Source organism: Juglans microcarpa x Juglans regia, chromosome 7D (assembly GCF_004785595.1).
Source record: "Juglans microcarpa x Juglans regia isolate MS1-56 chromosome 7D, Jm3101_v1.0, whole genome shotgun sequence".
NCBI classification, from domain to species: Eukaryota; Viridiplantae; Streptophyta; class Magnoliopsida; order Fagales; family Juglandaceae; genus Juglans; species Juglans microcarpa x Juglans regia.
In genome coordinates, this window is record NC_054606.1 from 1719678 (window position 1) to 1746040 (window position 26363).

Sequence of the window (26363 nt, forward strand, 5' to 3'; positions counted from 1 at the left end):
TTACAATTACCGTGGCAACAGCTAAATTATAGTTGCTCCTTTTGGCAATGATCCAGCGATTCTAGTGTATAGTCTTTGCCTCCCTCTTGTTTACATTACATGTGCTTCTGTTACTACTGCTCCGACTCGAAAGCTAGAAGAACTCAAGAATGTCCAACTTTTCCCATCAGATCAGAGCGGCCTCCGCCCTGATCAAGCGTCTAAAACATCCAAGAGAATTTAGTCGTATTCCGATGCTGATGCGGTCCAGATCCTTCACTACGATCGAGGGCGATCGTCCAACCATTGTGCACAAGCGCAGCCTCGACATTCTCCACGATCCTTGGTTCAACAAAGTATGCATACTACACTTAACAACTCTACGCTTTTATTCAACCTGAATTTCGTGTTGCAAGTTCGTCGTGGTTCTGGATAAAATTGAGTTTGCTTTTGCCATTTCCAAATTCAATGTGATTATTTATTTATTATCGTAGTTAATTGAACTTGATTTGGTTCTAGTTAGTGAGTTTTATTGCTAGATTTCGATTCAGATAGCTGTGTTTGTTTTTTTCCAAGCTAGCCAATGTTTTGTGTGTGTCTGTGGAGGCGCGCGCGCTTATATATGTATGCATACGGTTTTTCTTTGATTGCTCCGGTTTTTAAGTTACAGCAACTTCTGTTCGTAAATATTTGTCAATTAGGGAACATCATTTTCCATGACGGAACGGGATCGTCTAGATCTTCGGGGACTTCTACCTCCAAATGTTATGTCGTCTGAGCAGCAAATAGAACGCTTCAGTAAGTAATTATTGTTTATTTTTCTCTTTTTCCTTCATGTCTCAGGCCCTCCTGCTAAATTTTTGTCTATTCTTAGTAGAGTTTCTCTGCCAATTCCTGCTGATTCAGAGCCTTTATAAGCAGTCTGCAGCACTATTTATTCCTGCTTCATTGAGTCGTTATACGTTTCTTCAAGTTACTTAATGCCACTTACAGTCAATCATAAGATTCAGAAAGCAATTATGTGTTTTCAGTTTCACCGTTATTGTTGGTGATATGATGGAGATGCTTGGAAATTGATGAAGCAACAAAGTTAGGGTTTATGACTAGGCTGGCGTTTCTAATAATTACAATCTTTCCTGATGAGTGAAGTTGATTCTATTAATATAAAAACAAAGTCTGCAGACCAAAAATAAGAGCGGGTAACTTTTCTATACAATTACAGAGTGTGTATTATTTGTCTCCTCAGAATGATGATCAAGTATACAAGGAGTCTCAAAAAGCTTGCAATCTCATATGCGGTGTCATGGGCTGCTTGGCTGCTTAATTAAAAGTAATAGTGGGGTAAAACTGGTGAAAAATGAGAGATCTTGCTTTTTACAATATGGTGAAAGCATTTGGTGTATGCCGTGTCGTAAGCTTTATAGAATAAAATATTTTCTTTCATATGTTTAATCATATATAAACATTCACTCCAAAGATTCAGAATGCTCCTGTAAAGTTAAATATCTATAAATCTACTTTCCATTTTCATGCCAGCTTTCATTTCTTTCAGCAATATTATTAGTTGTATTTGTTGATCAACAGTGGTTGACCTGAAGAGGCTTGAAGTGCATGCAAGAGATGGGCCATCTGATCCAAATGCTCTGGCAAAATGGCGGATACTTAACCGCTTGCATGATAGAAATGAGACTATGTACTACAAGGTTGGTTGAAAATCTTATTCTTATATATATATATATATATATATCCTACGTTGTTTGTCATTTAAAATTAGGATTTAACTCTTTCCTTAATTAAGTGATCATCTGAAATAGTTGCTAAATTTCATATTTGGCTTGTTGATGGTTACACCCAAGTAATGAGGAAGTAAAACTTTATGAATAATCCCTTTTGCTGTAACTGTGCCCCCTTCCTCATGATGTCTTTCTGTCCTCAACTCAGTGTAGACCACAGAAGGATTTCAAGATGCTTGGATCTTGTTTGATGGATGTTGGAATGGTTGAACTCAAATTTTCTTGAATGGATTGATTAATATTTTGAGCTTACATTCTGGTAGGGAGAGTGTGAAAAAGAAAATCAATATAATGAGATTCAAGGAAGATGAGGAAATATTTATTGTCCCACATTATCGTTTGAGATTAATTTTGCATTATTATGCAATTCTTGCCAATTTGGGTAGTCAAAAACATTCTATACAGCTAAGCTTATGGATGTCATTTTTAACAATTCAAATCATTCCATATTTCTGAAATTGACAGGTTTTGATTGCCAATATTGAGGAATATGCACCTATAGTTTATACCCCAACTGTAGGTCTGGTTTGCCAGAATTACAGTGGTTTGTTTCGAAGGCCAAGGGGAATGTATTTCAGTGCGGAGGATCGTGGAGAAATGATGTCTATGGTTTATAATTGGCCAGCTGATCAGGTCTCTCTGTTTATGATATCAAGGATCAAAAGATTTATTTTTCCTTTTCTCTTTTCTAATTTACCATTAAGTTATTATTAAAAATCTTGATTTGCAGGTTGATATGATTGTTGTCACAGATGGAAGCAGAATCCTGGGTCTAGGAGACCTTGGAGTTCATGGAATTGGAATTGCGATTGGGAAGCTGGATCTATATGTTGCTGCAGCAGGGATAAACCCTCAAAGGGTATTTCTTCCTTCATGCAGCATATATTCCTGTTTCAAATTTTTTACGCATTTATACCAATCTACACATGAAAAAAATAAATATAGTTAGATATTTGAGTACGAATGTGAATGATGTTGTCATATTGCATAAGTTTTTCTTGTCCTCTTACATGAATAGAATGGGCGACAACCCCTGCATGGTCCCGACCATAGCTAAGGGGAGTGACGACAAGTTTATTTCCGCCCTACAACTCAAGAAGGGTGTGAGACTCTTCAAAAAACTGTCTCAATGATGGAGTATATATAAAGTAAGCAGTCACTTCAGTGATGGATAGTATTTTTAACCAAAGTAATGACATAGTTTGACAAACCTGATCTTTGCTGCTGAATAGTTGGAGATGACTCCTATCTAGTGGAAAGAGTTTAAGTTTAGTCAGGAGCACGTGTAGCCTGAGTTCTTCTTGTTCTACTTTATCAAGTTTTATTTATTTATTGATAAGTAAGAGATAAATATTATTGATATGAATGAAATAGGCACAGCCTGAGTACACAGGAAGTATACAGAAAGACCCCTAAGTACATTCTAAGAGCGATAAATTAAAGACAAGAAATCATAAACATTGTTCCCATTTTATCAAGTTTTATAATGAAGCAGCAGTTGATTTATAGCACACACGTGCGTGCTCATGTGCACGTGCACACACACACACACACACAGGGGATGCAGCAGTTGGTCTAATGCTTGTCATAGGAAGTGTTCCAGTTTAGATAAAGGTGTTTCAGTGGCATCGCTAAGGTGTGAAGTTACATCAGAATTATTGATTTCCAAATACTTGAATCTGATGGAAGTTTAGATTTTTTCGCAGTATTATGTGATAATTTCACATCAGCCTTGTGATGGTGCTATTTATCTGTTATAGAAAATACTACTTTTATCTTTTAGAGGGTAGTTTGAAGCATGGTTCCTAATGATTGTGTACAGCTGGATCGTAGTACTTATATTCCTGATTACAAGTCGTTAAAAGTTTTGGTTGTTATTCAGTGCTGAGATCATTTTCTGTTTTCTTTCAATAATTGGGCTAATGTATTTTCTCATATACATTCTTTACCTATATTCTCTATTTGATTCTTTATCGGTGTTCAACCAAGCTCTTCCTTAATCCCAACTAATTGATTTCCTACTGATATTATAGATTTTGTTTTTCAATTTTCTGGTATTACATTGCACAGGTACTTCCTGTCATGATTGATGTTGGAACTAACAATGAGAAGCTGCTCAAAGACCCGTTGTGTACGTCTTTCTTTATTCATTTGTGGTAATAATTTTGTAGACGCACCATATTTTTTTCTTTTTCATAGAAACACATTCATTATGAATCACGTAAACTTTAAGCTACTACTAGAAAAGAGAGTTTCTGTACTTATTTCTTGAAACAATGCACGCCCCCATTTTTGAAGGAAAAAACAGCTTTTATTCCTCCATTTCAGTTCAACTGCATGTATGCCAATGATGGTTATATTGACCTGTTTGAGGTTGCATTGTCATTAGATACCATGCTATATTTGCAGTGTAGCTTGTCGATGTAAAAAATGATAAAAAAATTCCAGGTTATCACTTGTCACATATACACAGACCCGCACAAAGTCACACACGCCACACCACACTAAAAGTTCATTGAGACAAGGATGGAGCGCATCAAGGTGTAAGCAGTTAGGTCTCAGCACTCATAAACTTGAGAAAATACCATGTTGTGAAAATTTTGAAAGTGAGCAAACAGTCATATGTGCACCAAGGAAACCATTAAGAAATTGGATGATTTAAAGTGGTAAACCATCATTAATGGAAAGAAAAGTAACATGGGATAGTTTAAATGGGAGGTGATAGTAGAAAATGAATCTAACCTGGTGGTTTCTAATTAATTAAGGACGTAAAAAAAAGGATATAGTAGAAACCTAGTAAGAAACTTGTATTCAATGTTCATTGGAACAAATCAAGTTGCTCAAAATGTAGACCTCCATAAACACAATTTCAATACACTGTCAAGTTCTCTCCGTACACTTAAAAACTTTTCTCTCTGTACAATTTTACAATGGCAAAATTTTCTGGTGAACTTTGCTGGATTTATTCTCCATAAGATTTCTACTGGTTTTATCTGTGATTTGCTTAAGTGGGTCTTACAAAACACCTACTGATAGAGATGAAGATGTTTGCATTATCATTAGAGGGAGGGAGCTGTCTACGCATCATTGAGAGGAGTCGAAAGACCACTAAGGAGATGGTTTTTAGGCAAAGCAGTGCTCGCTGGCTGGCCAACACAGTGGAAGAATGCACCTCATCGGCGGGAAGCAAAACTTTTTATAAGTCGTATCGGGATGGCTCGAAGGCTTTATTTGTACATCGCCGCTCAAATGATTTCGGGCGTTACTTAGAAGTAACTAAATATGGTGGCAGTGGGTGTTGTGGTCCTCTAGTGATCCCGGAAGGAATGGAAGGGGGGGCTGGAAATAGCTCTCAAGGGAAATGAAACATGCTCTGTCTATGTATGGTAAGGCAAACAAGAACCTAGTGTTGGTACCACCCATGAACAGAGCAACAGACAAGGGAAAAGGGTTGGGGAGGCAAGAAATATCGTATGCAAAAGCGCCGATGGGCGGTGCTGGGAAATGAACGGCTGTCTTGGGTGGTACAAACCCCTCTTTGGTGCAATTGCAAAAAGAAAAGGACAACCGGGGAAGAGCAACAGAGAATGGTCGAGGGACTATACCAGAAAGGGGAAGGGGGTGGCAACTTGCCCCACGCTGCTTCAATAGAAAGGGAGGTGCAGGGGGTCCTTTTTGGTTTGAAAGAAGTGTTTGGCTCTTTAACGAAGGCTGTTGAAGCTCTTACAGCTAAATTGGATTTGGTTTCAAACCTGGGCTGGTAAGAGATCTGGCTCAAAATTGCTAAAACTAAAAGGACACGGGCTGAACTTAAGGCTTGACAAACGGAAAGCTAAGTTAAATATGGGCCGGACTCGTCAACCCAACCCAAGCTGAAATGGTGTCTTAAAAGGATTAGGCCTTCCTTTGAGAAGGGCTCCATGTCCTTCACCGGCAAGCCCCGACTAGCAAGGGATATCGTCACCGGCAAGAGACCTCGTCAACGATCACCTTTGTAGAGGATGCAGTCCATCGGTGGGGTTGCCGACGTTTATAGAGGCTGCGCAGCACAAGATCTCGACGATGGGAGAGCCACTGTCCAGCGGAGAGTCACAAATAGATGTGTCAACCTTCTCTGGGTCGCATCCCACCACCACGGCCGAGAAGATGTTGTCCTCGGCGCCGGTGGTGGAAATACCTCAGATCCATGTTGTGGAGTTGAAGGGAGGGTCACCAGGAGGTCGGGAGCTCTACGAGAAGCCACAGACACTCCTGTCGGCGGGCAGTCGACAGACCACCATGCCGTGCAAGCATCCACTTTGGTACAGGAAGACCCTCTAGTTGCCGAGAAACCATTACATGTCACTTCTGACAGTGTGGGAGGCCTAGGTAATTTAGAGGAGGATGAAGTGGAGCGGGCTCTGGTTGTACTCGAGCCTACAAGGGGCAGGTCCTCTATTGAGAGCAACGAACCTACTCCATTGAACTTGTTCCATCCGAAGGTGTTAGATTGGGTAATTCGAAAAGCCATAGAGATCAAACATTGTGTAGGGATAACTTGTGAGGATTTCGAAGATGAATTTTTGGCATTACTTACAGCTGTTGAAGCTGGAGGTGCACAATCCAAAGCTGATTCTTCACTTAATTTGGATAAAAAAAAGAGAAAGATGACTCAACAGGCTGACATGGTCTATGAATGATGATGGAGGGGAGAGGAGTGCTAGCCCGGGGCGGGTAACGACCGATCATATATTAAGCCAAAAATAATTTCTTGGAACATAAGGGGGTTGAATGAACACAACAAACGGTTCCAAGTCAGAAATTTACTTCGTCAATGGCAAGGGGATATCATATGTTTATAGGAGACCAAGCTAGAATTAATAACAAGGAAAATAATTCGAAGTTTGTGGGAGGACATCATGTTGGGTAGTCATATTTGCCTTCTAAAGGAGCATCTGATGGTGTTCTTATTATGTTTGATAAAAGGGTGGTGGAAAGGTTAGAAGAATGTGTGGGTGAATACACTGCGGCCTGCTTCTTTGAGAATGTAGAATATGGGTTCCAATGAGCTTTTGCAGGAGTATATGGCCCCAATATTGATGGAGAAAGAAGGTCATTATGGGAAGAATTGGCAGGACTTCTTAGTTGGTGGGAGTTACCAAGTTGTATAGGAGGCGACTTCAATATCTCTCGTTTCCCAAGTGAGAGATCAGCTATGTCCACATCACACCAGCTAATGAGGGATTTTTCTGATTTCATCACAGAATAGGTGCTCATGGATATTCCATTAACAGGAGGCACGTACACTTGGTCCAACACTCGTGAACTTCCATCCTGGTCTAGAATTGATAGATTTTTGCTAACTCTAAATTGAGAGTTACATTTTCTGGATGTCACTCAGCGAAGGCTACCTAGGGTATGCTCAGATCATTTCCCCATCCTCCTAGACTGTGGGGCATCCAAGGAGGAAAAATGTATTTTAAATTCAAAAATATGTGGCTTAAATCGGACGGTTTTGTAGACAGGGTTTGACAATGGTGGTCTTCCTATGATTTCCAAGGCTTTCCAAGTTTCATAATGGCAAGAAAGCTAAAAGCGTTGAACCATGATTTGAAGCAATGAAATGAACAAGTATTTGGCAATTTACTTCTAAAACGCCGTTCCCTTCTAGAGGAGCTACAAGGTCTGGAGGGCGAGGAGGAGGCTAGAACTCTCTCTGAACTCGAGAAAGCTTGGAAGAGTCAGGTAGTCACCAAACTTGAAAGAGTAATATTGATGGAGGAGATCTCTTGGAGACAGAAATCAAGGGCACTCTGGCTCAAGGAGCGAGATAAGTGCACAAAGTTTTTCCATAGGGTGGCAAATTCACATCGGAGGAACAACGCTATTGATACGTTGATGATAGATGGAGTAGTTTCTTCAAATCAGTCAATCATCAAGAACCACATCGCACAATATTATGAACATCTCCAAGCCAAACAACATCCTTGGAGACTGACAGTAGATGGACTGACTTTTTCAACATTAGATCATCAGAGTGCAGGGTGGCTTGAGAGGCTCTTTGAAGAAGATGAAGTACGCAAAGTCGTCCGAGGTATGGCTAGTGACAAGGCCCCAAGCCCTGATGGATTCATAATGGGTTTTTTCCAAACTTGTTGGGAAGTGATAAAGGGCGACCTTATGCAGGTATTTCAAGATTTCCATAATAATGCTAGATTTGAAAAAAGTCTGAATGCTACCTTTTTAGCACTCATTCCTAAAAAGGTGGGATCAGTGGATGTTCGAGATTACCGTCCCATTAGCCTTATGAATAAGGTCTACAAGATTCTCTCCAAGTTGCTAGCGAACCAATTGAGTATGGTGATGGACAAGCTAATCTCGAAGCCGCAAAATGCATTTGTTAAAGGTAGACAAATTTTGGATTCAGTTTTAATCTCTAATGAAGTGTTGGATGGATGACTCAAATCTCGAGAATCGGGGTTACTATGCAAACTAGATATGGAAAAAGCCTATGATCATGTAAATTGGAAGTTCTTGCTTTATCTACTTGAAAGATGTGGTTTTGGAACCTATAAAAAAAAAGATGTGGTTTTGTAGAGAGATGGTTGAATTGGGTAGAATTCCGCATCTCAACTGTCCACTTTTCTGTCTTGGTGAATGGTTCACCAGTGGGTTTTTTCGACTCATCCCGTGGCTTGAGACAGGGGGATCCGCTCTCTATTACTCTTTTTATTTGTCATGGAAGCTCCTAGTAAAATGATTGTAGGCCTTGTGGAGGGTGGTTGGCACTTCCTTTAAATCAGATTTGGAATGTAGTGATTGAGAAGGTGAAACGCAGACTAGCATCTTGGAAAAGGTTGTATTTGTCTAAAGGTGGTAGGCTCAGCTTGATTAAAAGTACTCTATCCAACTTACCCACTTATTTTTTTTCCTTGCTCCCGTTACCAGCAAAGGTTGCAAACCGTCTTGAGAAGCTACAACGCGACTTTTTGTGGAGTGGTTTGGGGGACGAGTTCAAATTCCATTTGATTAATTGGTCAATGGTTTGTACTCCAACTTCAGGGGGTGAACTGGGAATTCGTAACTTGGTGAAGTTCAACCAAGTTCTATTGGGTAAATGGTTGTGGCGGTATCAACATGAAAGGGGGGCCCTGTGGAAGTCTGTTATAGATGTGCAGGTTGGGGAGAGACATGGGGTGGTTGGTGTTCGAATGAGGTACGTGGCCCATATGGGGTGGGTTTGTGGAAATACATTAGGAAGGATTGAGAGATGTTCAGGAGACATACACATTTTGTAACGGGTGATGGCTCTCATGTAAGATTTTGGTATGAAAACTAGTGTGGTGAACGAAGCCTCAAAGATGCTTTTCCTGCCATATTTGAGCTCGCATGAGTGAAGGATGCAGCGATAACGGACCTCTTGGTGTTTTCTGGTGGCTCCCCTCAATGGAATGTTGATTCATTAAGGCAGCCCAAGACTGGGAGTTAGAGATGATCACAGAGTTCTATGCAGCACTGTATTCTGTACATATGACTGAGGGCACCATGGATAGGATGATTTGGAGTCCATCTAAGAAAGGAAAGTTCACTATTAGATCTTTTCACAAAGTTTTAACAAACCCAGGCATGCACACATTTCCATGGAAGAGCATTTGGCAGACGAAAGCTCCTTCAAAAGCTACTTTTTTTGTCTAGACAACAACATTGAGCAGAATTCTCACCACAGATAACTTGAGGAAATGTCGGATAATAGTGTTGGATTGGTGTTGTATGTGCAAGAAAGATGGAGAATCGGTAGATTATCCTGTTTCTACATTGTGAGGTGGTGAGGAACAGGTGGGATTACTTCTTCACAAGACTCGGTTTATCATGGGTCATGCCTTTTAGTTTGGTGGATTTTCTAGCTAGCTGGAGAGGTCTCCGCGGTAATTCACAAGTCGCAGCAATCTGGAAAATGGTTCCTATTTGCATCTGTTGGGGTATATGGCGGGAACGAAATGATAGAAGCTTCGAAAACCGTGAGAAGACAATGGAGGAGCTGAAAGTTTTTTTCTTTAAAACATTATTCTCATGGGTGGGGGCCAATGTATGTAACGGACTAAATGTCCATGACTTTTTACTATCAGTTGTAAACTCTAGTTAGGTATCTCATGTATACTTGGGCTTTGCCTACTCTTATGAATAAAATACCTTGATTACTGATAAAAAAAAAAAAAAAAAAAAAAAATACACTGTCATATGTGAGGTCTGATGATCTGTGGTAGATTGAAGGCCATGCTCCCTATAATAAAGCTCATCCATGTATTTTTGGTTCAAAATTTAAACTACTTTGATCTTAATGCTGGCACCTTAATATTGACATTGATGGGTTGATCTCCTATCTCTCATGTGAGACCTATGCTCCTGCATCATATTGATTGTCAATGTTGCTCTTCATGCATCAGACCATGCACATTTGAGTTATGTCTATGGCTCTTCTACCTTGTTTTGTATTGTATGTTAATTACACCCTGCTTCTGCAGATATTCCTTTTTTATTTGAAAATGCCAAATTCATCTAAAAAATCTTTGATTTTGACATCAACGGATTCACTTGCATCCCCCACCCCGGGTTTTTCCTTTTTTTTTTTTAATCATCTACATGTATGCATAAGTCCCTTATAAAAAAAGATTGATTTATTATTTATTATCAGATTTGGGTTTGCAAGAGCATCGTCTTGATGGTGATGAGTATATTGCTGTCATTGATGAATTCATGAATGCGGTGTTTACTCGTTGGCCAAATGTGATTGTACAGGTAATTTGAGTTTTGAATGTGCTTATATAATCACTAGCATCTGGACTGCACGAGGACACTTTTAAATTACACAAAAAAATTGAGAGAGCGAGTGAGACAAAAAAAAAACTTTGGGTTTGTGCAGTTTGAAGATTTTCAAAGCAAGTGGGCCTTTAAGTTGCTGCAGCGTTATAGAAGTACTTACAGAATGTTTAATGATGATGTCCAGGTAATTGAATTTGTTTGTTATTCTAATATCCTTCTTATTAATTGCTTCTCAGTAATATCTGCCTCTGTAATTTCGTCTTTTCTCAAAACTCTCCAATGTCCTGAGTATTGAGTAATGCTATAATTGATATTGTAATTGCCAGTCTTAATTTTAGTATATATGCCCTGAAGATGATTCTTAGCTCACTACAATTCTTAGAAACTGTTCAATCTAGGGGGCAGCCCTTTTTGTCTTCTGTGGACGATTAAAGAGAGGGAGAAATAATTGCACTTCATAGGCATTGGGTTGAAATTCTTATTTCCAGCACTTTGTAAGAGTGGCTTCTGCCCTTGGCTATCTTTCTTCTGCCTTTGTAGATTTCATTGACTATATTTGTTTGCAAGTCTTTAGCTGACTCCTTATACTTCCTGTATACTAAGGCTTCTTGTCTTACTAATAAATTTTCTTATTACTTGTAACAAAATGGACAAGGCTAATTCATTTTTTTATATGTAAGGAAGAATTTTATTGATAAGAAGGGTAGGCATAGCCCAAGTACACGGGACATATACAAGAGCAACACCTGGGCATGATTATCAAGTGATACAAGAAAGTATATTTGAATCGACCAGTGGAGTAAAGTGCTAAAAAAATTCTACGCTCATCCATTGTCTGTTGTAGTGATATTTTTATCAATCGTTTTAAACAAAGAAATGAATCTATAGTGTAATTTTTAAGACCTTGGGGCTTGAACCTTTTTCTGCATACCTTTTGTGGATGTTTTGTTGTATTACTTCAATTATGAAGGAGTATGTGATTTTAAAAATTGCCTAATTTAAATATATGAGATATAGTACACATCCCATGCCAATTTCTGTTTGATTTCAATATTTAGGAATAGAACTGGTTGTCACTGGCATGGTTTGATTTCAATTCACCTTACAGGGAACAGCAGGAGTTGCAATTGCTGGACTGTTAGGAGCTGTTAGAGCACAAGGAAAGCCAATGATAGACTTTCCAAAGCAAAAGATTGTTGTTGCTGGTGCTGGAAGGTTAGACGTTTCTTTTATTTAGAGAAGAATGTGTGTGTGTGTCAGATGGTTCTTGATAACTGTTTGGAAGTTTAGAATTTGTCTATTGAAGAATTACACTCAGATAAGAGGGAAAAAATTTAGTTTATTTTTACTTGTTAAAAAAAGAAGATTAGTCAAAGTTCATGCTTTATGGTATGAAAGTCTAAGTCAGTGGTAAAATATTGCATAATGGGAGAAAGTTAGCTGAGATACTAGGCAATGTTTCCCCTAGTTTGTATTCTTTATCGACTATCTATTGGCTATATTTGTTTGTAATACTTTATTGGATCCCTTTCTTCTGTATACTTGCTAACCACTTAGGTTTCTCCTTTCATTTATAAGATTTTCATATTAACTGCACTGGTAACTAGTAAGCCTCTGCATTATGTTTGTTCAAGTGTCAGAAGGCTCTGATGACGCCAAAGCATTGAAGATATAAGAACTTACATGATGGCTAGTGACTTAAACATGAATAGCTCCACATTGAGCATGATTGTGAAAATGCGTTGTTTTTCCAATGCCATATAGGATGGGATGATCTCAGAAGGTGTTGGGCTTTTTAGATGCCTACACCCATTTATTTCATGGGCAATGAAAGACCCACCATCTATCCCATACAAAAAACATAATTTTCTCTTGTAGTATACTCCACATGTACCTGGACTATGTCTTTGCATTTTTAATAAAATCTTTGATTACTTATGAAATATTGAAGGTTAGAAAATGCTCTGTAAGGTGATTTTGTTTGGTACTTCTTTTGTTTGCATGGTTCTGACGGTCAACATTTTGGTGGGGTTTTATTTGATTGCATAAATGACTATGAATTGTTCTTTTGTCATTGCTTAATATTTCAAATGGATGATGAGAATTGGTTTCTTGGGTGTGGTTGTTCCTCCAACAGATCTAATATTGGGTCTCCTCTTCTGTCAATGGCCAATGGATTCTGGGTTATGTTTCTTGATATTTTTTAGCAATTTAGTTGGACAATGTTCCTTCATTATTCTGGTTTGTGATTCTAATTTTCTTGGTGCTTGTTTTCCTTGCTTCTCCCCTCATACTCGTATATAATCTTGCAACCTGCTGATTTTTGTTTGGCACGCCTGGCCTGTTCAGACTTCAGTTATGCCAGTGCTTCATGAGGATTTATTCATTTGCAAATTTCTGATGTTTTTGTGATCAAGATTAAAGCACCTGCATGATTAGCCCAAAATATCAACTTTGATGGTTGTTTTGCTTTTCTATTTTACTGTTACAGTGCAGGAATAGGGGTCCTTAATTCTGCAAGGAAAACAATGGCAAGGATGTTAGGAAATAATGAATCTGCTTTTGAGAGTGCTCGGAGTCAATTCTGGGTAGTTGATGCCAAGGTCAGTAATCTTACTCCCAGACTCTGTTATCTGCTACTGTGCTATGAGGTGTTGAGTCCAATCTTGTTAGCTGATTCAGTCACATAGAGCCATGGAAATTGAGCCAGTCAATCTGGATAGACATAATATCTGCAACTTGGAGGCCTTCACTGAACACTACTGCAGGGCCCTAATAAATGTTAGAAGATGTGATAATTTATAAACAATGGCTAAAGTCATGTTACTTTTATATTCTTAAGAACCAGAATTCAACAAATAATAAAAAATTTTGACTGTTTGTTATTCGTTACAACTTATGGCATGTTAAGAACTTTTTTCAGAAGATTGCAAAAAATGATCATATAGTAAACATATGCAGCCGCTAACCTATAATAAAAAACATATGTAGCTGATTATACATAAATTCATATTAAACAAGATTTTTTTTACTGGTAAACGATTATATTATATTAGTACGAATAGGCAAATCCTGAGTACACATGTAGTATACAAGAGATTACACCTATGTAGGGGAATAGATAGAAATAAGAAAAGCATTGAAATCTACAACTTTGGCCCAAAGAAAGAGAGTTCTAATAAACAATAATCTAATCTCCTCCAAAGAGTGCTCCCTATCTTCGAACGTCCGGTTGTTTCATTCTTGCCAAATACACCATAGAATACAGATAGGGATCATCTTCCACACAATTGCAGTTTGTGGAATACAGCCGAGGTTCGGCCAACAAGCCAAAAGTTCGACTACAGTAGCAGGCATAATCCAGCCTAGCTCCACTTGTTGGAATACATTGGCCCATAATGCTCTAGCAATCTCGCAGTTTAGTAGAAGATGGTCCACAATCTCCCCACTTTGCTTACACATACAACACCATTCCACCACTACCATGCCGTCCTTCCATAAGTTATCCATCGTCAAAATCTTTCCCAGAGACGTTGTCCATGCAAAAAATGCCGCCCTAGGAGGGGCCTTATTTCTTCAAATTCTTCTCTATGGAAAGAGATTACTATGCGGTTGTGTGAGGACCTTAGAGAAAGAACAAACTGAAAAAAATACCTTTTGTAGCAGGTAACCACCACAAAGTATCAACTCCTTGATTGCTCGGTTTCATAGAGTATAAGAGTTGGAAGAATTCTACAAAATTGTTGACTTCCCAATCTTGGGCCACCCAAGTAAGCTCACATTCCACTATAGTAAATCACCATCCCTCTCTATAGGGTCTGCCACTGAAGCTTCTTTCTCATGTGCAAGTATGAATACTGTGGGGAATGAGTCCCTAAGAGCTCGATCTCCACACCATATGTAGTGCCAGAATTTAATTCTTGAGCCTTCTCCCATCACAATTCTAGTATGCCGGACAAAAACTTCTCACCCTTGTCTAATGTGCTTCCATAGACCCATGTCATAAGTCCTACTTACCTCCTTAGTACACCTCCCCCCACAAAGCTCCATATTTGTAATCAATCACCGACTTCCATAAAGTTTCATGTTCCATATTATAATGCCAAAGCCATTTCCCAAGTAAAGCCCAGTTGAACACTCTCAGATTTCTGATTCCCAAGCCACCAGAAGATATTGGGGAGCATATCTTGTCCCACTTGGCCAGATGGAATTTAAATTCATCCGTAAGTCCTTTCCAAAGAAAATCACGGTGCAATTTCTCAATACGTGATGATGCCACGCACAAGGATTGGGAACAAGGATAAAAAATAGGTAGGTTGGTTGGAAAGAGTGCTTTTGATTAGTGTAATCTTACCACCTTTCGACAGATACAACCTCTTCCAACCTGCCAATCTTCATTCAATTTTCTCAATTACTGTATCCCAAATAAGCCTTGGAAGTGGCCCCCAAAGGAAGGCCAAGGCAATTCATCGGGAAAGAAGAGACCTTACAACCAAGAGTGTTAGCCAGCAGCCGGATGTTACGAACATTGCCAACTGGAATCAACTCTGACTTGGATGAATTTGCTTTTAACCCGGAGACAGCCTCAAAGCAAAGTAGAAATGCCCTTAAAGCCTGAATCTGGCATAATTCTACCTCACAAAAAATAAGGGTATCGTCTGCAAACAACAAATGGGAAATGTGAGTAGTACCTCGATGTATGTCACCAACCGAGAAACTCGTCAGAAACCTGTTATCAACCATCGCTGATATCATTATGCTACATGCCTCCATGACTATGACAAAGATAAGTGGGGGCAGAGGATCTCCTTGCCTCAGGCCTTGGGAGCTATTAAAAAAACCCATTGGACAGCCATTCACCAAAACTGAGAAGCACGTCGTTGATATGCACCACCTAATCCATGTGCATCACCTCTCCCCAAAACCATATCTCCCAAGCAAGTATAACAAAAAATCCCAGTTGACATGATCGTAGGCCTTCTCCATATCCAACTTACACACAAGACCCAGATGACCCGATTTGAGTCTACTATCTGAACATTCATTAGCAATGAGTACTGAGTCCAGTATCTGTCTTCCCCATACAAATGCGTTTTGGGGTTTCGTAATGATCCGTCCCAAAACTCTTCCCAATCAATTTGCAAGCACCTTGAAAATGATCTTATACACCCCATTCACAATGCTAATGAGCCGGTAATCCTTAACCTTTGATGCCTCAATCTTCTAGGGAATAAGAGCAATAAAAGTGGCGTTGAGGTATTTTTCAAATTTCCCAACCGAGAAGAATTCATGAAATACCTTCATTAAGTCCTCTTTCACCACTTCCTAGCAAGTTTGGAAGAAACCCATAGAAAATCCATCTGGCCCAGGTGCTTTGTCTTTAACCATCTTCCTTACCACTTCATGAACCTCAGCCTCCTCAAACGGCTTTTCCAACCGAATGACATTCTGCTGCTCAATGGGTTCAAATGGTAGCCCATCAATCTTCGGCCTCCACCCCTCTTATTCGGTAAGTAACTGCTCAAAATAACCAGCCACATATTCTTGGATCACAGGGATCTCCATGCAAATATTTCCGTCAATATTCATTATTTCAATGGCATAGTTCTCCTATGAGAATTTGCTACTCTATGAAAAATCTTCGTGTTGCGATCACCCTCTTCCAACCACAAAGCCCGAGATTTTTGCCGCCAAGAAATCTCCTCCAATAGGGAAACCCTCTCTAGTTCTAAGGCTAGTTTTGTTCTCCGAGCCAGTTCCTTTAGTGCGAGGGCTCGTCCCTGTGCTCTCTCTACCTCATGAAGCTCCTCCGGTAATGACTTCTTACGGTTGCCTATATCATCAAAAGACTGCGCATTCCAAAGCTTTAAATATTTTTTCAAGGCTTTCAATTTACCTGCCAAAATTAAGCTAGGGGTACCTTGGATTTGATAGGAAGACCACCATTACCTAACCTGTTCCACAAATCCGTCAGTTTTTAGCCACATATTCTCAGCTTTAAAGTATATCTTTCCTCCTTGAATTCCCCCACAATCTAACAAAATAGAGAAATGATCAGAGCAAAGGCGAGACAATCTATTTTGACATACCTCCGGGTAATGAGATTCCCACTCCAAGGAAACTAGAAATCTGTCCAATCTAGACCATGTCGGATTATTGGACCATGTGAATGCACCATCCATGAGAGGAATGTCCACCAAACCCAAGTCAAAAATACAATCCGAGAAATTCGACATTGCTGGCTGCAACCTGCTATCTCCCGATCTTTCACTTGGGAATCTGACAAAATTAAAATCTTCACCTATACACCAAGGAAGTTCCCATCAGCTGTGTAAACTGGCCACCTTTTCCCATAGAGAATTTCTGCTGTTGTCCAAGGTCGGCCCACAAATTCCAGCAAAAGCCCATTGAAATTATCCTCCACATTTTGAAAAGAACAAGCCACTGTGTATTTCCCGATATACTCCTCCTTTTTTTCCACCACCATTTTATCCCACATAACTAGGACACCCCCCGACGTCCCTATTGAAGCAAGGAAGACTCAATCAACATATGGACAAATCCATAAGCTTCTGATGATGCTTCTTGAAATATTCTCCATCTTGGTTTCCTGCAAGCACACAATATCTATCTTCCACTCTTGGAGCAAATTTTTTATCCGCAAGCGCTTATTTACCTCGTTTAGCCCTCGGACATTCCATGATATAATCTTAAGCTTCATAAGGAAATTGTCGACCCCTCCCTTTAGATCTTTCACGGTTTAAACTGCCCTCATAATTAATAGACCAAGTTAATCTCTTAAGCTCCTGCTGTTTTTTTGAACCAGATTTCTTGATCTGCATATTTCCCACTTCAATGGCCGTTAGCAAAGCCATAAATTGTTCTTTGAATCCTTCACACTCCAGCCCCACACAATGCTGTATCTCCTGCACCTTATTCATAACCCAGTCCGAAACCATATGTTGACATGGTGGTAAAGCCTTCAACGATTGTCTCCCCACCCATCTCATGATCTTCCATTGATGCCCACTGCGATGCCATCAGCGACCTTATCTCCTCCCCAACAAGAAAAGACCTCTCAGATGGCACCAAAAACTCCCCCTCGCCACTCCCATGCTCTGGAAACCAAGATGGCCCCAAAACCTCTCACTCGCCACTCCTAGGCACTGAAAATAACACACGGGCTACATCCAGAGGCTGGGAATCCTTCACCGGAGAAGATGCCAGCTCGAATATAGACCATGCCTGCAGTTTTAAATTCTAAACTTTGCCCTGCTGCGTGTGCTTCCTATTTGTTCATAGCCACTGATGCCAACCATCATACACTATGAAGGTCTCCTACTAGAATTGTTCTATTGTATCTCATCATTGTTAATACCAAAAAAAAAAAATCTAGTTTTGAAGGTATCAATATATCATAGTGTTGTTTGCAATCAGGGGCGGACCTACGTTGGTGGTTGGCCCCCCCAAAATTTTTCAAAAATATGGTTTAGTATATAGTTTTTTCAAAGATATCCTAATATAAAGATAATTCATCCTCCCAAAAGTTTTCAAAAATATGGTTTAGCATATGGTTTTTTCAAAGAAATCCTAATATAAAGATAATTCGCCCCCCAAAACATTTTCAAAAATCTCATTTTGTACTTAGTTGTTTAGGTTTCTTTTAGTTTTTTAATAATTTTTTCATAATTACACCTATTTTTTGTCATTAATAAAATCTCACATTCTCATGTTTTTTTAGATCTCATACGTGGCAATAAAATATCTTGGTATCTTTTTATAAGCTATTTGGTAAATTTACAACCTCATTTTTCCTATTTATTTACACTTTTCCTTTTAAGTCTTCCACTATCTAGCTTGTTTGGATTAGTTTTGTTAATAAGTACATATATTATATATATAACTACCATTGAGTTAACAATTAGGAGTGAATGCAACAAATCTCACATAGCTATTTCTTTCTATATTATAGAGACTTTACAATATTCAATCTTAGATTCAACAAAAAAGTTTATCTTTGTTTACTTAATTTTTATCATTTGCTTCAAAAAATCTTACATGGCTATTTCTATTTTAATTTTTATCTTTCACTTGAGTTCAATGGAGCTCAAGTAAGAGGTTTAGATGGGTGGTTTTAATAATTTTGTTTGTCCCTAAATAATAACCTTATATGGTTAATGTTAAATATCGGTGACACACTTTGCTACATTAAATGTCGGTTATTGTTCACCCCTACATACGACACACTTTACTAATCGCCCCCCCATGCACCAAATCCTAGTTCCGCCCCTGTTTGCAATAACAATCTTTACTTCTATAGCCCTATGGTGGCAATGAGGCTTTCTTTCTTGAAATGTTGGTCATTGTATTAATGCTGGATGCAGTTTTCCTTGATACATTCCATGTACTCATGTTGCACATTGGAGGAGATCTTTTCTCAGTGGGTTGATATGAAAATAAATCGATGTTTTGTCTTGTCAGGGCCTGATCACAGAAGAACGGCAAAATATTGATCCAGATGCACTTCCATTTGCAAGGAAGGTCAAAGAAATTACTCGTCAGGGCTTAAGAGAAGGCGCCAGTCTTGTGGAAGTGGTTTGTGAAATTTTCAGTTAATTTCAGAATTCATTGTTTTAGATGTTATCACGCACTCTAGAGAATTTTCATCCAAATGTGCGGTTTGTGAAATTTTCAGTTAATTTCAGAATTCATTGTTTTAGATGTTATCACGAACTCTAGAGAATTTTCATCCAAATGTGCCAATGGTAGAGGAGCAATCTCGTTTTTCCCCTTAATTGATTTTTATCTGTTTTGTTCAACTTATTACACAAATCAAAGGATATGAGAGAATTATATAAAAATGAAATTGTGTCTTTTCCAAGTTTTATTGAATAAAAATTGCAATTAGTTTTTGAATATGATAACTTATTAACAAAAACAGTTCCCATTCTTCTATAAATAAGTTTTGATGTTAATATGAAGTGTGATACACATGTAAATTAAAAGAAAGACGACCTTTTCAAACTCAGAATGTTGTCCGATTTTGTGATAGTTGAAACTGTCTGGTTTATCATTGTTTAAAGCTGTACCCATGATATCTTCACTGATCTTTGGCATAATCAGGTGCGGGAAGTGAAGCCCGATGTGCTCCTTGGATTGTCTGCAGTTGGGGCTTGTTCTCAAAAGAGGTACCCAGAAAGGGTTTACATAATTCATCAATGAAATTTTTTGTCCTGCTTTTAATTAGACTCTTGGTCCAAAAAATGTGAACTATTTTTTCTTATAGGTAATCAAGAAATTTTATTCATAGGAAAATGAGACATTGCCCAAGTACACGGGAAATATACATGAGAAATACCTAACTAAGGTTTACAACTGAAAGTAGAAAATCATGGACATTAAGTCCATTAAAATCAATGGCTCCCGTCCATAAGAAAAGGTTTTAAAGAAGAAAACTTTAAGCTCATCCATTGTCTTCTCGCTATCCTCGAAGCTCCTATCATTTCTCTCCAGCCAAATGCACCAACGCATAATTTTAAAAAAGAATTAACCATAATCTATAAACTGAATGAGGAGCAATAGTTGTATGAATAAATAAGCTAGAATAATCAAATGAGTTAAAATTGATCTCCTTTGAATGATTTAAGCCCCCAACAATCTGTTTGTTACTGTGTGTAACTGAGCATAAATTCAGTACCTGTTGAACTTTTAAAGGAAAAATGTTAATACTTTAAAAAATTCTAAATAATTTATTTAGTACAATGGTTACTCGGCACTTAAGAAGTTCAATGGTTACTCAGCTAAGTATTTTGTTAAGATTGGTGCAAGATTGGGAAGGCAGAGTTGTTGTTTCATTCTTTTAGCTCTTGTACTCTTTCAAGTTGGGAGGTGGGATGTGGATAGAATCCAGTGAATCCCTTCCGTGAAAAGGATATGTCAAGGATCTCTGTTTATTGCATCTATGTAAATAGAATATTTTTTGCAAGTACCTTATCTAGTTTTACCAACTCCTCTGCCAGCTGGTTTTTCTGTGAAATTGAAATGATGCAGTTACAATTTTAGGTGTTAGAGGCCCTTAAAGGTTCAACGTCAACAAGGCCAGCCATTTTTGCAATGTCAAACCCTACCAAAAATGGTATAGTTCTTTCATTTTTGTTCCTTAAAGTAGATGTAAATTGTATGCTAAAGTAAACCAGTTTTGTTTACAACTTCGACCTTCACTTCTTTTTCTTCCTTTTTTTGACAGCTGAATGCACCGCTGAAGAAGCATTTTCAATTGTGGGTGACAATATTATATTTGCAAGTGGAAGCCCATTCAATGACGTGGATCTTGGTATGTATTAGGACCAATACCATTATTTTGATTGTCTGAATATTCAAGAGCTAAGACCATTCCAATGCTCTTTTTCGCCATGCATAAACTGAACCAACACATTGATGAATGGTTATAAAATGGTGGTCATTATGAACTAATTGTTCTACACTTTTTCGCCATCCATTCAATCAATCAATGTAGTCTAATTTCAAAGTCTCTCCATGAAGTTCAAATTGTTAAAACAGTGAGATCACATTGTCATCAGTAGAAGTGCAGAACCTGTTACTAAAGCATGGCTTGTTGTTTTAGAACATACAAGTAAAATGCAATGATTGTTACTCATGAAACTATGAAATTCACTGGTCACTTCTTAGATGCAGGAAGTGTGTCTCTGTCTTCCCTGCTGATTTTGATAGAGGAGTTTACAATGGAAAGTCTGTTCAACATATGTTATATGATATGAGAACACTAACTGCCTTTGACTTGCACAGGGAATGGTCATATTGGCCACTGCAACCAGGGAAACAACATGTACCTCTTTCCAGGGTTAGTTTCATTAAAGGAAATGCAATCTTATGTTTTACTAATGTAAGTTTTCATGTTATTAATTTGTCTGTTGATGCAGCATTGGACTTGGTGCTCTTCTATCTGGCTCCAGGATCATTTCCGATGGCATGTTACAGGCTGCAGCAGAGTGGTACTTATCACATCTCCTTTCTGAACTGATTTCTATTTTTATACATCTTGAGAATTACGGACCATCAAAACCAGTCCAATCCCTGCCTGCAGTCCCCCAAAATGTCCTTTAAGGAAATGAAAAAATAATAGTAAATGTTGCCATTATGTTATCGATTTTTGGATTTTGGAACTGCAAAGCACTTGCAGGATTCAAACGTAATAGTCTCAATTCATGATTATTAATTTGTGTGCCTTAACCACTAGCTTTTGTAGCCAAATGGTATCTCTCCCCCTTTATATAAGGTGGAGGTCCTGTGGGAGGGTAAGGATTTGGGTTAGGTGAGGGGAGGTAACCAGCAGAATTATTCGATTTTGTAGATTGTTTTCTCCAGTGTATAATAATCTATTTTAGCAACTGACTTTGTTTATTCTCTAAATCAAAATCGACAGCCTAGCAGCATATATGACTGAAGAGCAGGTTCTCGATGGGGTTATATACCCTTCAACATCTAGGTGCATTATCTGGCTTGTTCCTTTCATGTTCTGTTCACTTATTGACCATGAGGCAGTTTGGCACCTAATCTTTTTGCATATATTAACTGACTTCATTGAGGTTGCAGAATACGGGATATAACAAAGGAGGTAGCTGCAGCTGTGGTAAAGGAGGCTATTGAAGAGGATTTAGCAGAAGGATACCGTGAAATGGATGCCCGAGAACTACAAAAACTTAGTCAGGTATGTTTTCTGCTAATCAGAAATCAACTTTTTAAATTACAACTTATCTGATACTTGTTGATGACATGTACTCGAATTACCGTGTAACCGATTGAAGTCTGAGTTTGCCTTGCTTTCTAGCTAGGATATAAATTTAGCATCGATTGAAAGAATTGAATAAAACACATTGTCTGCAACATGGGGCAAATAAAGGTATAATCATTAATGGGATGCTTTTTGCTTCAGTCATATCTTGGTGTGTCTAATCGATTTGTGTCGTTAATATATATTTTTTTCAATATTTGGCATTAGGATTTTGTAGAAAGTCGAAATTTCAAAGGAGGTATCCCACAAAAATACGATTCCCTCAAAAATGCTATCCAAACATGCGCATCAATGTTCTTGAAATCTAGCAGTTCCAATAACCGTAAACCAATGTGAAATGTGGAAATGCCGGTAGTCTTTGTGGGCTTTTTTTAAGTATAGCGGCAGGTTTGCATGTAGAAAAGGTTGGAAATTTGTGTTTTGGTTGAGAAGAACAGAAAAAGTGACATGTGATTATTAGTATTAGACCTTTGATGTGTGGCTGTAAAATATTGGCGGTGGTTATTTAACTTAAAATATCTGTGAATTTAGGCGTTTTCATAGTTTTAGAACTATAAACTTGACATTAACGCAATTTCATGTGATTGCAGGAAGAGATTGTAGATTTTGTGAAGAAGAACATGTGGAGTCCAGAGTACCCGACATTGGTTTACAAGAACGATTAACCACCTGCCCAACCGCCGATAACATGCAGAAAGCAAAATAACAGCATATTCATATGTACTGTGTATTATTATATGTGAGATTAGCCTGTATGTAAATAAAATAGCAGCAATACGCTCTTTGACCTTGTGGGTTGTGCGCGTGCACGCAGGATTTTCAATCGTGTTGTTAAGGCAGACAAGCCGGATCTTCTCATTGAATACATACCAATGATCTCCCCAACAACATAATACCAAAGCTTCATTTCCGAACACAAACTATTTGCCTCATTGTTCGACTTGGAGTTTTTGGCACTCGAATTTTGCGCCGTGTTGTGGATGGTGCACTAATTAGTAATAGAGTAATCAATTTTATTACTTTCTTTTTCTTTTTTTTTTATCAAATTTTATTTTATTTTTGCGTACATTTTATTAATTCCCAAGTAGATTGACTTTTTATTTTATTTTATTTCATTTAAAGTTATTCCAATAAATAAACAAATCTTACACATACAGTTAGTGATAAAGCTCTTTCTAAGAGCATTGGCAAATGGCTAGCCAATGCAAGTTTAAATTAAAAGCAAGTGGAAAGAAAAACACCCACATTGGCCTAGCTATACACCGAAAGTTTGACATTTCTGCTACAGTGATTCTTCATCCCTCGCCAAGTCTGGCGAGCTACTGTATACGGGCTAAATGAGTATTTTATCAATTTCGTTGTCTCCCGCTCCTATTTTCCTCGGTTTTCTCTCTCTTCTTTCCGAAACCCTCATCTCCTCTTTCTTTCTCTCGAAACTCATTTTCCTTTCTTCTTCGCCATTCTTTTTCTTTCTCCAGAAACTTCTCTCCGAAACTCCATTTTCTTCTTCTTTTCTTGTCTCCGTCGCCCTTTTCTCTCTCTCTGAAACTGCTTTCTCTTCTTTGGATTTTCTTTCTCTCCCGAAAATCCCTTTTCTTCTTCTCTTCTTCGCCCTTTTCTTTCTTCCTCCCGAAACATAGCAGGTCTTCTCCGCCTTCTCCTCACTGGAAGTGTCGGCTGGTGGTAAGTTTTCTCAGTCACTCTCCGTCTTACTCACGGGGTCTCACATCCCCGATTGTTTACACGCACACACACTCAGATTTCTCTTCCTCATTTCTTTGCTTTGACATGAGGTAATTTTTGGGTTTCAGATTTCTCTTCCTCACTAGACCGTGTGGCACGTTCGTGAAACCAATCGTTCCCCATGTCCAAGTTTAGGTATGGAAATTATGGTTTGCTCTAGTTTTTATACAATATTTATTTGGGGGATGTATATATAGTCGTGATTGCCAGAGATTTATAAGGGTTTTATTTATTGGATTCAAAGTTTGTGCAATGTTGTTGGTTATTGAAAGGCGTTGATTGGTATTCTGTGATTGAAATTCCTATGATGAATTGGTATTCTGTTATTGCAAATCTGTGATTGTGATTAAGGGGTTGTGGTGCTATCAAATGTAAGGGGTTTGGCAAATCACAAAACAATCGGTAACTCAACAAATGAAAAACAGAGAAACGAATGAGAATGTGCTGAAGTTGGAAGATATTATTGCAATGTATGGTCTGTACATATGAAGGTGTATTAAATTATTAATACAGCATTAAGAGCTAACTAACTCTAACAAACTAAAGGTAACTAGAAAATCACACTGATTTGTTAAGTCTAATAAAGGCATCAGGCACCCACAGTAGTTTAAGAGTGTGTGAGGCAATAGTTTGAAGAGTGTGTGCGCATGGATAGTGAAATATGATAGCCTAAGTGGCTTTTCCTCCAATCCCCAAATGAATAAGAAAATATATACCATGCAACCCAATATGATAGAACTTTTTCAATCCCCCTCACTTTTCATTCTTTAAGCATCATCACTGCTGGAAATCCAAGGAACCACTGCATCCTTGTTGTTTCCTTACACCAAAGAGTAGTGCTGGAACAATAATAAGCCTCATGAGCTGTAATAGAGACTGTACCATACTAAGTTTTCCATATATGTGTGCCTACGTGCATATGTTTGCTTTAACATTGTATGATGGATTTGAGTATACATAAGAAAAGTACTTCTAGCATACTAACCAAGAAGTAACTAAAACACAACTGCAAATTTGCAATGCCAGTTTTCTGTTCCAGATTTAAAGTAGTTTTTTTTTTTTTTCCTTCTGATTTCAAAAACTATTAGAATGCAAAGCCTAAAGGGCTATCCATGGCAACCACTTGCTTTTTGTGTCATGAATTTGTAAATCATTATATAGGTTTGGTTTTAGTTTTCAAAAACTTTTTGTGTTTGCTACTGCATGTTAATTGTTTTAGTAGTAGTTGCTAGTAATGCTCCTTTATGATTTTAATTGATCTTCTTTTGATCTTGTTGCCACAAAGTCTTTTATATATTTGTTTATTTTACTATCTGAAGTGGTTGTTTTTTTGTTCAACCATGTTGAGTATTTGATTTATGAGTTTGAATAATTGTTATTGGTATTTGTTCACATTCTTCTCTCCCTCTTCTATGTGCATTCTCTGAAAATAGAAGAGGGAGAGAAGAATAATTTTAGTTACTTGTTGAAAATTAGCTCATTGAAAATGCAGTGAGCTAATTTTCAAACTACCTAGAACATTGTTATTGGTATTTGCTGTTTTAAAATTTTCAAATTACAAAATAACCCTTGTTCTTTTTATTCCTTTGGTTTTTATTATTCAATTTCCTTTGTTTATGCAATATGATGCTGAGATACTGCAATATGATGCCAAGATATTGCAATATTCCATGATGGGATACTATATAATACAACAATATGATGCTGAGAATTGTCCCATTCGACTTGAATATTGGCCAACTTCTCTAACTCCTTGAAAATTTAATATTTTTTAAAGATGGACACACGTTTTGATGATGACCCCTTATTCACTACTCTATTGCAAAGTGGAGGACGAGGTTGCAATAGCGTCCCAACGCAATATGGTAATGTTGTTGTCCAAGCAACCCCTAATGACGGTGAACAGAGGCATCTTTCAAAAAAAATTCAAAGAGGTGCATCTTTTACCGTTGAAGAGGATAACCTCCTCGTATCAGCTTGGCTCAACATTAGCATTGATGCGATAAGGGATACTGATCAAAAGTCCAGTCAAATGTGGGAAAGAATTACTACATTTTATCGTGAATATAAAAAATCGAACATTGCCAACCGTTCTAAGGTTCTTTGATGAATCGGTGGTCCACGATTCAAAATGGACCAATAAGTTTTGTGCATTTGTAGCACAAATAGAGTCATTGCATCCGAGTGGCGCAACAGAGCAAGACAAGGTATGTACCATCTTCCATTCTTTCTTGCAA

The 26363-nt window shown here is 38.2% G+C and overlaps 2 protein-coding genes across 2 annotated transcripts in view; both read left to right on the forward strand.

The window, feature by feature from the left end:
• Positions 1–23402, forward strand: LOC121239544 (NAD-dependent malic enzyme 62 kDa isoform, mitochondrial-like). The gene is given in 20 exon segments (XM_041136811.1): positions 1–335; positions 681–777; positions 1564–1682; positions 2238–2405; positions 2503–2631; positions 3843–3903; positions 10444–10547; positions 10672–10755; positions 11680–11786; positions 13063–13174; positions 19053–19166; positions 19695–19737; positions 19740–19759; positions 20634–20706; positions 20818–20904; positions 21378–21432; positions 21512–21583; positions 22015–22077; positions 22185–22299; positions 22974–23402. Coding segments are annotated over 20 exon segments (1884 nt in total). The 5' UTR covers positions 1–149; the 3' UTR covers positions 23049–23402.
• LOC121239545 (dynamin-related protein 1E) overlaps positions 23251–26363 on the forward strand; it is a 13718-nt gene continuing 10605 nt past the window's right edge. Inside the window, exon 1 of the mRNA XM_041136812.1 lies at positions 23251–23386. The gene's annotated coding sequence lies outside the window, so the exon portion shown is untranslated. The remainder of the gene's footprint in view (positions 23387–26363) is intronic.